Source organism: Aulostomus chinensis, chromosome 24 (assembly GCF_037954235.1).
Source record: "Aulostomus chinensis isolate RoL2024-O1b breed Wild chromosome 24, RoL_Achi_v1.0, whole genome shotgun sequence".
NCBI classification, from domain to species: Eukaryota; Metazoa; Chordata; class Actinopteri; order Syngnathiformes; family Aulostomidae; genus Aulostomus; species Aulostomus chinensis.
The window spans coordinates 5,747,732-5,759,740 of record NC_141343.1 but is presented as its reverse complement, the minus strand read 5'-3'; the positions used below and the strand labels follow the sequence as shown (position 1 = coordinate 5,759,740).

Below are 12,009 nucleotides of genomic sequence, written 5' to 3'. Positions count from 1 at the left end.
CAGCTACTTCTCTTCAGCAAACTCATGGCCTTCATCAGGTCAACTTGTGCTACGCCATTCTAATTCCATTCATCCCGTTCACCACAACAACAAATTCCACTGATGTTCCTTTGAAATCAGCTTTTAGTATGTAGGGAACGAGCACTCTCTGTTCTAGTTCTCGTTCTAGCTGTGGCCAAAGATGGAATCCCATTTGTCCTTCTTTAATAGTTGATTGTCTCAGAGAAACAATGTGTCCCCCGTGGAAGTGATGCAACCCAGAGAAAAAGGACTGCCGAAGAAAATTAACATCTGCTGTCCATCAGCGTGATCATAATGAATTAGTTTCCTGAGCAACACAATGTCATATTAATACTCCTCGAGACTCAAACTGTGTATGTCTCCATGTTGTATTCTTCCAGAGTGCCATGGGAGTCCATTCAGAACATGGCCAGTCTGCACACTTTGAACCTGGATCATAACCTCATAGACCACATAGCTGAAGGAGTCTTTGGAGAGCTGTATAAGCTTGCCAGGCTCGACATGACCTCCAACAGGCTCCGAACCCTGCCTCCTGATCCCCTCTTTGCAAGGTAGTGCTTAAGATTCCTCTTTTATGTTCGTCTGAGAAGTAGCTTAGTGGAAATATTCAGCTGCAGACGACATTAAAGTGGCTGTTAGCATGGAGCACCATCAAAGAAACAAGGACAACGTTGCTCTCCGGAGATTTACCATAAATGTATAAATGAACCATGTGCATGTATGTGTGATGGGAAAATGTGAGCCAGCTGGTTTGGTCCAGGCGATGAAGCGCTCTTTTCCATTTGCATCGTTTTGTGATGTATAGAAACAAGGCGTTAGCTTGCTCTAAAGCAGCTGGTGGTTGGGAGCTCGATAAATAAGGCCAGTTACAGATGTTCGATATTGGAAATGGTGATGGCAAACAATGTGAGAAGTAAAGGAAATTCAGAATCATTGTAGAGGTGCCTACTAAGCTCCAAGTTACTCCTAAATAAGTATCTGACAAAGTGCAGCTGTAGCACAGACTCAGTGAACTTCCACCGAGATTTAAAGCAATTTGCTGAGGGGGATTGTATTCTTTCAGAGAGACAAGTTGAATATGTGCAATGTTAGAAGCTCAGACTGGTGCTGTATGATAAACTACGAGCAGGGCTTCACTCACTGATAAGGGCACTTATAACTTAACTTCTTAAAATTGGTTCTTGCACAGATATATGCATTAAGTTTTAAGTCACAAGTGAAAAGCTTCTTACGTCTGGTACCACTATTCTTTACAGTAGATGGCTTTCTCTTTCAATCTTGTTTTTTTTCCATTACATTTCTCCCTGAATGGGCTGTGGACATTACAAAATGCACTTTCCCACCTGGGCTTTTTCTCTTAATGTAGTCATTAACAGGTGCGAGCGGGTACTGCAGCTGCAGACTGCCCCTCTCTTTTATAGGTCTGTCCCAATTCTCCAACTATCACATGACGCTTTCATAGAAGCCTGCTGCAGTCACTGCATCCTATATATTTAGAATTGTAGAACTCTTTTACATCCTCTTAACCATGAAGCCTAATTACATAGCTTTGCTCACAGGATGAGTGGGGTTGTCCTGCACAAATCTAAACGAAAAAAAACAGAACTTGTACTGCAAAACATACCAACTATGGAAAGTGTTGATCGACCTTCTTCTGTTCATAGTGCAGCTGTGTTAACACACTTCGATTACATTCCAAAGTTATCATTTCCATCCATTGTCAAATTTGCTTTTGGATCAAACAAATGCACATCTCAAAAAAAATTAAGAGAGGTGAAAGTGAACTCTTCCCTTTAATTTTGTCATGTTCAGGTCCCAAACAGGTGCAATAAGCCCCACACCCTACAACGCTGTCATAAGTCTGAATTTTGGGGGGAACCCACTGCACTGCAACTGTGAGCTGCTATGGTTACGGAGGCTTATCCGTGGAGACGACATGGAGACGTGTGCCACGCCTTCTCACCTGGCTGGCAGGTACATTCTTGACTGGTCAAATGTTTGTTTGTTGTTGCAGTTTATGTTGCGTATCCTCATCTTTTCACTCAGCCAATGGTGTGTCAGTGCCATGACTACATTGGAGCACTATTGCCTTCATTTTGATCTCAACGCACACCTGAACAGACAAACATGTCGTCGCTTTGGACAAAAGCGTCTGCTAAATGAAACTGTAGAATTGTAGAACATGAGCCCGATTCCTCCAAAACTGTGAGCTAATTCCTGCTAGCTGGAACATTCCGATGACACACACGCTAACAAGCTGAAGGTGGCAGGTCATGAGGACTTCAGTATCTCTGAATATTTCACACCTACATCGTCACACACCAGTTGGAGCTTTTCATTTGGCTCCAGCCTTGTTTTAGCTTCACATTTCACAACAGCCTAATTGGATCATAATCATGTGCGAAAGAATAGAACTAGAATGGAATAGAACTGGGTCTGGAGCTCCAAGCAGAGAAACACTGAGTGATACTCCAAGATTCTGAAGATAGGGCATTGTATGATGATTCTGGCCTGGTTGAGCCCTGTCCCCTGACATATAAAGAGAAAATAAAAGATCGTGGAAAATGATCATCTCTTGTCATCATCAGTCATTGCTGTCACCATTGGTGAGCAGCATTACTTGCACAGTTGGAACAGAAATTATTCAGACTATTGTGTGACTACTGTAACTGCACTTAACCATGAAGTTGATGGACAAGAGTGCAAAGATGTTGGGTTCACGTATTAAAATCTCTGGGGTTCCCTCATGTTTCAGGTACTTCTGGTCAATTCCTGAGGAGGAGTTCACTTGTGAACCACCTCTCATCACCCGTCACACTCACAAGCTGTGGGTCTTGGAGGGCCAGAGAGCTACGCTGAAGTGTCGTGCTATTGGTGACCCTGAACCGGTGGTACACTGGGTTTCACCAGATGATCGCATCATTGCCAACTCATCCCGGACCAGCTCCTTCAGCAATGGCACGCTGGATATCTTAGTAACAGTTGCTCGGGATGATGGGGCATACACATGTATCGCAATAAATGCAGCAGGTGAAGCAACTGCCATTGTGGACCTGAAAATAATCCCCCTGCCTCACCGGGGAGGCGGAGGAGGAGGAGGAAACACTGAAAATAACAATGTGAACACCAAGAACAACAGGAATGTGACCAATGGGATTTTACGGGCCGATCCAGGCTCTTCGGATATCAGCACTGGCAAAAATGGAGGAATTAACAATGGTGTGGGACGTGGAGGAGAGGTGGATGATGTAGAGAAAGGTGGAAGGGAGGATGATGAAGGTGACGGCGGAAGGGGTGCTGAAGGAGCAAAGGCTGATGGAGGGAGCATGGAGGACAACGAGGAGGACGAGGAGGAAGGGAGGATGGTTGGAGTGCAGGGGGTCACGTCGACCTCGGCTCAGGTTCGATGGGATCTGGGGCGTTTGTCTAGAGCGTATGTCGTGTGGATGTATCAGATACAGTACAACTGCACCGCCGACGAGACCCTCATCTACAGGTCAGTCAGACTTGTCCTTTATAATCCACATTTCTCTGTAAGCAAAGTGGAGGATGGTGAACCGTTCTGCTGCTTTCCTAGACAGAATTCTGTTTTATTGATCCAGTACAGCCAGACACTTCAGTCGTAGAACTGTTGGCTTGTACAGGTGAAGAGTGACAGGTGAGAAAGATGAAGTGGTGGAAAAGGCAGGTACTTGATAATCTAATAACTGGTGGACGGTCCCCTGTGACGGATGAGAGCAGCTTGGGAGGATAGATGGATCAATACTGACAGAATTAAGGAGTTTCAGGTTGGTTAGAGGAAGGTTACGTACCACGACATTCATCATTAACTTCATGCATCCATTAATACCATCAGTTTAGAGTCAAACTGCATCATTGCTGCCATCTCAGCAGGCATTCTGCTTCGTTGCTCTCAGTCAACAGACTGCACATCAGATTAAGCCCAGAACAAGAAGAACCAATAGGCACGCTGCCTGCAGTGCTGAGGGGTTGGGTAGGCTTGGCTTTGGATGTTGAACTGACAAATGTGACGTTTCTGTTCCATCTGTTAGCTGCTTTTCATCATTAATTAGCAGAGAGCAACAGATGAGGAGGTACAGGGTCAAAGAGCCCCCTGCTGGAGGATTGAATGGTTTTGTTGGCTTTCCCATTAGACAACACTTTTTGTCAGTTAACTTTTTAAGTAAAGTCGGTTCGACGAGTTTACTCTGTCCACTGCTGCATGGCGGTCCATTTTGTTCTGTCTGTTTTTCGCCATGAGTCATCAGTGGGCGTGCGCTCTACGTGAACACAGCAGTGTTTCCATGTGTTACTGTGGTCTACCTTGTGTAGCTGTGGGTCCAGCAAAAGAAGACAAAAGAGCTAAATATGGACGTCTAGCGAGGAATTCAGGAAACATTTTGTGTTACACAATAAAAGATGGATTACAACTTTTACACTTTGTGAGCTCACAGCGCAGAACTGTGATAACTTTGACAACAAACCACTCAAATGTCAACAGAAACATGGACAGATAAGGGAAGTCTGAGTGATGAGGTGGAGGAAAAGGAACAGAGGCAAAAATGAATCGAGCCAGGAATGGAGACAATGGCTGGATGCAGGGTGGAACTCAAACCGTGGCAGAAAACCTTGCGCGCACACATAGACAACTGCAGTACACATGAACTTTGCTGTTACGCATTCAGTGCTGACTGCTTGTGCATTTCCAACCCTCGGCTGATGAAACATTTATGTGTGCTTGATGCGATAACAGAGGCTGGAGCAGTGAGGGCAGAGTTGAATAAGACACACAGGAGTTGAGTGACGACAATTCTGCTCTGGACTCTGTTGTGTCCCTCCGGAATTATTAAGAGGACGCTGAGCAGTACTGTAAAGGGGTTACGGAGGCCAAACATGCCAGGAGGATGACAGCAAAGACGGGCACATGCAGGGATGACTGGAAACATGGAAAACGTTGGTACACATAAAATTAAAAGGGAACGTGTGGACGATGTCAGCCAAAGATAAATAGATACTAAGAGTTAAAGAGATAGATGGAGCCAGAACGGAGGAACGATCAGAACGAGGATATATTACACGGGGATGATGGAAAAGATTGCGGGAAAAGAGGGAGATCTAGGATGTATGAAGGAAAGAGAGATGATAGAAGGATAATTGAAAGGAAGGAAGGAAAAATAAATAGAGGGGCAGTCCAAATGGTCCAGTAGGAAAAATCAAGACAGCAAAGGTGGAGGAGAAAGTATTTAAATCCATCACTGAAATAGTGGAAGAGGGAAAATGCGAGTTCACACACAGTTAAAATCCACCGGTGTGTGAAAATCAGGAAATGAGAAGGAGAGAGGTCTTTAAAAAAACGGGGAAGACATCAGAGAGTGCAGAGGAAGCCCGGCGAATCCAAGAGGTGCCAAATGCCACAACAGAGCCGTTGAGTGCAGATTCTGTGAAGCCCCACCAAGCATTTGCAGAAATTATACACGGAGAACTAATTAAGTGATTCATCTCCCTGGCAGATCAACTGCGTTAATTTTTGCAGGAGAAAATTCTCCAGAGGAACAGTTATTATCATGTAAAGGTGTTCAATCAACTTCAGCTTACATGACATTCTGCAGCAATAAATCTGGTGACTAGGGCTGGGTACCTTTCAAAAATTTTGGGTACCGGTGCCGGTACCTTGATTTCAGAGCTGGTTCTGGAACGGCACTTTTTTCGGTAACGATTTAATTAAAAAAAAATAGTGTAAGTAAGCTAGTAAGAAGGTCTCCTCACAACGGGATGAACAGCAGCAGCAGCTAGCGTCAGGAGGAAAAACAACAACAGTTCACGCTCGCGCTGGCCGACTCGATGGATACGCCGAATCACTTGTGTTAGCTTAAAGTTAGCTCACCTATTGAAGACGTCCCCGACCACACTTTTGACCGCGGGGGCATTTCTTATCTTTCCGTCTCTTGCGTCTCTCTCACACACATGCAGGTAACAAAACACACACGTGTGTAACACGTGTTACCAGAAGCAAAGTATAATGTTCATTGGATGTTGAAGTCATCAACCTTACTCTGTCCCTCACTGGCAGTTAGGATATCAGGGTAAGCCAATCAGAGACAGAGTAAGGCGGGGCCTTCCTCTACCGTCCTAGGCCACTCGTTGCCAGAGTCGCCACCGGCAGTATTATCAGAGCTTCGCTTTTTACCTCGCAAGTACCGAAAATTGGCACCGAAAAACACGGACATTTTCGGTGCCCGTAGTACCGAGGCATTTTGGTCGGTGCTATTAAAGTACCGAAGTTCGGTACTCACCCCTACTGTTGACAAAATCAAACTTTAAGCTTCTGCAATAAACTTTGTTACAAGGATGTTGTGTTGGACTGCTCACAGTACACCATGTCTGGTATATTGCAGCTTCAAATCCCAGTTGCCCTGGCTGAGCTCTGCTTGCGGAGACAAAAAGGTGAAACAGGCAAAAAGTGTTCTTTGAGGCAACTAATTAAAGACATGTTGAAACGGCAGCGTCAGTAAAGCTGAAGGCTCCACTGTGCTGCTCGGAGCAGTAAAATGCTGGCAGAACCAACAAGACTCACAGAGAACCCAAACAAAGAGCCGATAAGTGAGCGCCAAAGCAACTTGTGTCACAGGAGGGAGGGAAGTACAGCGAAGAGGGAGGAAGCAATTAGAAGTCTGACGATACTCTAAACAAACCCCGTCACTGCCAAGGCAGAGGCAGGGGAACTCTCTCAGAAGAGAGATAGAGATGTACTGGCTAGCTCAAAACTGAAACTGAGATATAAACTCCCAACAATCAGCAAAGAGCAGAGTGACTGAAAGAGGAGCTGAGATGTCTGAGGGCTCTGAGCGAGGATGCAGGGAAATGGGTCTCCGAGGACAGATAAAAATGGAAGGAGAAAGTATTTGAAAGGAAACACACCATAAAGCAGCCAGAGATTTCCCGTATAGATTTCTATCGTGCTATTAGGGTGCCTGCACCAAGTGCACATGCTAGCACAAGGCAGCCAAAGGGAGTCTGGCTCACAAATTCATGAGACAAAAACACAAGACAGATTTCAAGCCTCCGACAGAGATTTGCCTCCATAGTTAGTTGTTGCTGCTTTGTGAGGAGACTAAATTGAGCTGAGGATGGGAGGAGGTGAAGGCAAGGATTTGAGAATGGAAGGCAAGAAAAGAGACAAGAGCAGGTACATTGAATCCAGCAAAGGGCAGGAAGAAAGCTGCACAATGAGACTCCTGTGTGGAGGCATGCAGACACTGTGACTGCCAGATTTAATCATCTTTAGAAGGTCAGTCACATTCGAGACATCAGCCTTCATTTTTGCTGGCTTGTCTAATTTTGATGGCATTTGTGACAAGGCCGGGTGGGATGCTGTCAATGTGGCGTCCGCTCAGCCTGTCACCCTTCGCTCAGCTAACACAGTCACCTGAGCCTCCTTCCAGAGCTGCTCCCTCAATGTTACAGAGCTGCTTGTGAAAAGACCTTGTTGATCCCCTCATGTGAGCAACAGAGCAGCTCCTCTACAAAGGTGTGCTAGCTGTGATTTCTTCGTTGCAGCCGGAGTGGTGCAGCCCACTTGAAGGACAAATAGCAGGAGAGAGAGTGTCCGTCGATGCCAATGAGGCAGCTTTTTTTAAGTGACCTCAGTGCTCCTGTCTGTTAAAAATGGCCAGAAAGATTACTGCTATAGAAACGGCCTCGTACCAAAATTTGGCTCTTTAACAATTGAACAACGATTAATTTAGAGGTAAAGATGACATGTTTTTGAGATGAATAATGTACACGTTCTATTGGAAAGTTAACTGCACAGTGTTGAGGACTGACAGACTTCCTACTCACACGAGCAGGTTTCATTAGGTGTCTATCAGGCTACAGCTCAGCCATGACCTCCGTGTGTTCAAGCCTGGAGCAATGCAGCGGGGGGGGGGGGGGGGGGGATCGTGCTACAGAGCATGCATCCACAGCATGGCACAAGACAATCAGGCAGTGTCAGCGAACTCGCAATTATTACAGTGCAACCTGTCTACACACCTAATGCGCAGTAAGAGGGCCAATGCATCTGCAAACTGAAATCTCGAGTTGATTTGTCACCTCAGAAAACCCCTGCATCGGTTTTTGGTGTCCGGCTTCCATCTGAATTTTTGCTGTACAGGTGTTCAATCATGGTGTGACTATTGAAGCTAAATCGTGAGATTAAAATAGAAGCAGGTAGTTGGTTTCTGTCACACAAATCTTGAGTGACTGTAGCATAATACATTTGAATGACACTAATACAAGCCCGAGCCAAAGGTTCCTCTTGTCAGAGTGCAGGAAGGAGCGGAAGTCCCCAGCTAAGGTCCGAATTTCACCGCCGTCACAACAGGAGCAACCTTCCTGCTGGGCATTCAAAGTGCCCAGCTCCTATTTAATGGGAACAAAAATGATCCAAGAGACAAAAAAAGAGGATGGAAATGGAGAGAGAGTCATGCAGGGCTTCAGAAATAATGAGAATTATGAAAGTGGAGTGTCAGAGAAGGGACACGCAGTTAAAAGGGACAGGGTGAGAGTTTGACAGACACGGGGAAGGAGCATGCTGGGAAGGAGACAGACGAGAACATGAGTAATGAGTCATAAAAGGAGAGCACGCAGAGAGGGTCAAGGAAAGGAACCACAAAACTGAGCTGGACAGGAACAGTATTCATTTGTTTCCACTAATTAAACAGCACTTCTGACTACAACTGTGGACAGAACAGATGCATTTTATTTCAACAGCACAGAGATGGTACACGTCGGAATTACATGCTACAGCATGCAAATTACTTCCCTCCACTGAAGAAACCAAAGTGACACCACTGTTAGATTCCATCACGTTAGGTACAAAGTGAGTCTTTGTGTTGTGTTGTGTGATATTACTGTGAAAATCCCAACCATCATCCTGCTTGAGCTGGTAAGTGATGCCAGGAATCACACAAGTGCATCTGCAGTGTCAGAGGGGAGTGAAGATGTGACAGGAGGGGAGACAGGCAGAGACAAAGATGGACCGAGAGAGACGAGAGAGGAGAAACTCAACTGCCAAAAGGATGGAGGGAAGAGGACAGGAGAGAAAGAGATTTAATTAAGTGTTACGCTCCTGTGCCAGGAGGAAGAAAGGTGGATGAGGGTCAGAGGCAGGAGGAGAGTCAGCTAAGGGAAGAGCTTCTTATTTAGTGGAACAACAAAAAGCTGATAAAATGATGAAGACAGTTAAATACTGGGGGGAAGGGGTCAGGAGAAAACAAATGAATCATGCAGCAGGAGAAAAGCAGGCCAAACAACGGAGAGACGGATGAGGGGATAGATTAAGGAAAGCGAAAAGACAGAAGGAGGAATAAAACCAAATGGTGGGGGGGGGGGGTCTGACGGAAAGACTGATCAAGAAAAACAGGAGAGGAGATCAGACAAAATTGAAGGAGACAGCCAACGTGATAGTGTTAAAGGGTAAACGAAGAAACCCTAATATGGAAAAGGGAAAGGAGGGCAGTATAGATGTGAGCCGGAGCAGATAATTGCTTTGTGCTTCATCTCCCCCACCCCCTCTCTCCCTGGCCAGAGAACCAGACGTACAGAAGGAGAGGAAGGAAGAGAAAGATGAGTAAAGGAGGACAGGATTGTACCGTTCCTTTATCCCCTTCATCATCTTTCCTCTTCCTCTATCCCACTCTCTGAGGTACTGATAATTATTTGTTTCTGTGCCACTTGCTTGAAACAAAGCCATTGTGTGCGTGCGTGCGCAGCTACACCATAATTAGACGCATAGACACACCAACTCTGTCAGGTGAAAGGGTGAGTGATGACAACAGCAGCAGGCTGTGTATCCACGCCACATAGTGACAGCGCACTGGTGGTAGCCGAAAAGTGACACCATCCCAGTGACAGTACATGAGTGACGGCTTATTACTGACATGCGCCCCAGTGACGGTGCACTAGTGATGGCGTATTACTGACATGCGCCCCAGTGACGGTGCACTAGTGATGGCGTATTACTGACATGCGCCCCAGTGACGGTGCACTAGTGATGGCGTATTATTGACATGCGCCCCAGTGACGGTGCACTAGTGATGGCGTATTACTGACATGCGCCCCAGTGACGGTGCACTAGTGATGGCGTATTACTGACATGCGCCCCAGTGACGGGGCACTAGTGATGGCGTATTACTGACATGCGCCCCAGTGACGGGGCACTAGTGATGGCGTATTACTGACATGCGCCCCAGTGACGGTGCACTAGTGATGGCGTATTACTGACATGCGCCCCAGTGACGGTGCACTAGTGATGGCGTATTACTGACATGCGCCCCAGTGACAGGGCACTAGTGATGGCGTATTACTGACATGCGCCCCAGTGACGGTGCACTAGTGACGGCGTATTATTGACATGCACCCCAGTGACGGGGCACTAGTGACGGCGTATTATTGACATGCACCCCAGTGATGGGGCACTAGTGATGGCGTATTACTGACATGCGCCCCAGTGACAGGGCACTAGTGACGGCGTATTATTGACATGCGCCCCAGTGACGGTGCACTAGTGATGGCGTATTACTGACATGCGCCCCAGTGACAGGGCACTAGTGACGGCGTATTATTGACATGCGCCCCAGTGACGGGGCACTAGTGATGGCGTATTACTGACATGCGCCCCAGTGACGGGGCACTAGTGATGGCGTATTACTGACATGCGCCCCAGTGACGGTGCACTAGTGATGGCGTATTACTGACATGCACCCCAGTGACGGGGCACTAGTGATGGCGTATTATTGACATGCACCCCAGTGATGGGGCACTAGTGATGGCGTATTATTGACATGCGCCCCAGTGACGGGGCACTAGTGACGGCGTATTACTGACATGCACCCCAGTGACGGGGCACTAGTGATGGCGTATTATTGACATGCGCCCCAGTGACGGGGCACTAGTGACGGCGTATTATTGACATGCACCCCAGTGACGGGGCACTAGTGACGGCGTATTATTGACATGCACCCCAGTGATGGGGCACTAGTGACGGCGTATTATTGACATGCACCCCAGTGACGGGGCACTAGTGACGGCGTATTATTGACATGCACCCCAGTGATGGGGCACTAGTGATGGCGTATTACTGACATGCACCCCAGTGACGGGGCACTAGTGATGGCGTATTATTGACATGCGCCCCAGTGACGGGGCACTAGTGACGGCGTATTATTGACATGCACCCCAGTGACGGGGCACTAGTGACGGCGTATTATTGACATGCACCCCAGTGATGGGGCACTAGTGACGGCGTATTATTGACATGCACCCCAGTGACGGGGCACTAGTGACGGCGTATTATTGACATGCACCCCAGTGACGGGGACAACATGTGAAATACTAGAAGAAGATAAGTTTTGATAGGGGTAGGAAAAATACAAGACGAGGGCAAATGGAAAAGCAGGGGGTGCCAAAGAGAAAAATAATAGACGAGGAGGGAGGGAGTGACCTTGGCTGCTAGATAATGGTTGACAGTTATAGCTGTGGCTAATAGAGACACAGCACAATGACTGTGAGGAAGGGAAAGAGGCTGGGAGGTCAGGTGGAGCCCGGTGAGGATAGCCCGAGGATTTGTGGCACAGCAGAAATACTGACAGGGAACGAACATAACAAAAAAATAGTAAGGCAAAAGGTAAAAGGTGCCAAGAAAGTGAACAAAAATGTAGTGCACCACTGCAGATTCAAGAATGGACGGATGAATTAAGAGCTCTGAAAAGGGCAGAGTATATGGAGAGATAAGAATAAATGACTGATCAGCCAAAAGAAATAAATCTACTTCTAAGAGATAGATGGAAACAGAATAGGGAGATAAACTGAGGAAGAAGGCTTGAGGGAATAACAGAGGATGGCGTGAATAAAGAAAGAGAATGACAGATATGACTCCAGGAGTCACTTCTTACTGTCCTGTCCTCAGTTACTCTACATCGTTCATGGATCTTGTGATTCCTTTGGGAC

The 12,009-nt window shown here is 46.7% G+C and overlaps 2 protein-coding genes across 4 annotated transcripts in view; one reads left to right on the top strand and one right to left on the bottom strand.

Annotated features, from left to right (window-relative positions):
- LOC147238479 (pyruvate carboxylase, mitochondrial-like) overlaps window positions 1–12,009 on the bottom strand; it is a 231,539-nt gene that overhangs the window by 85,917 nt on the left and 133,613 nt on the right. The window lies entirely within an intron of this gene.
- Window positions 1–12,009, top strand: part of LOC147238481 (leucine-rich repeat and fibronectin type-III domain-containing protein 4) — a 31,592-nt gene that overhangs the window by 14,813 nt on the left and 4,770 nt on the right. For both annotated transcript variants that reach the window (XM_086197137.1, XM_086197138.1), the window contains 3 exons: window positions 402–572; window positions 1,834–1,995; window positions 2,777–3,517. In XM_086197137.1, coding sequence (XP_086053263.1) covers window positions 402–572; window positions 1,834–1,995; window positions 2,777–3,517 — 1,074 coding nt within the window. The remainder of the gene's footprint in view (window positions 1–401; window positions 573–1,833; window positions 1,996–2,776; window positions 3,518–12,009) is intronic.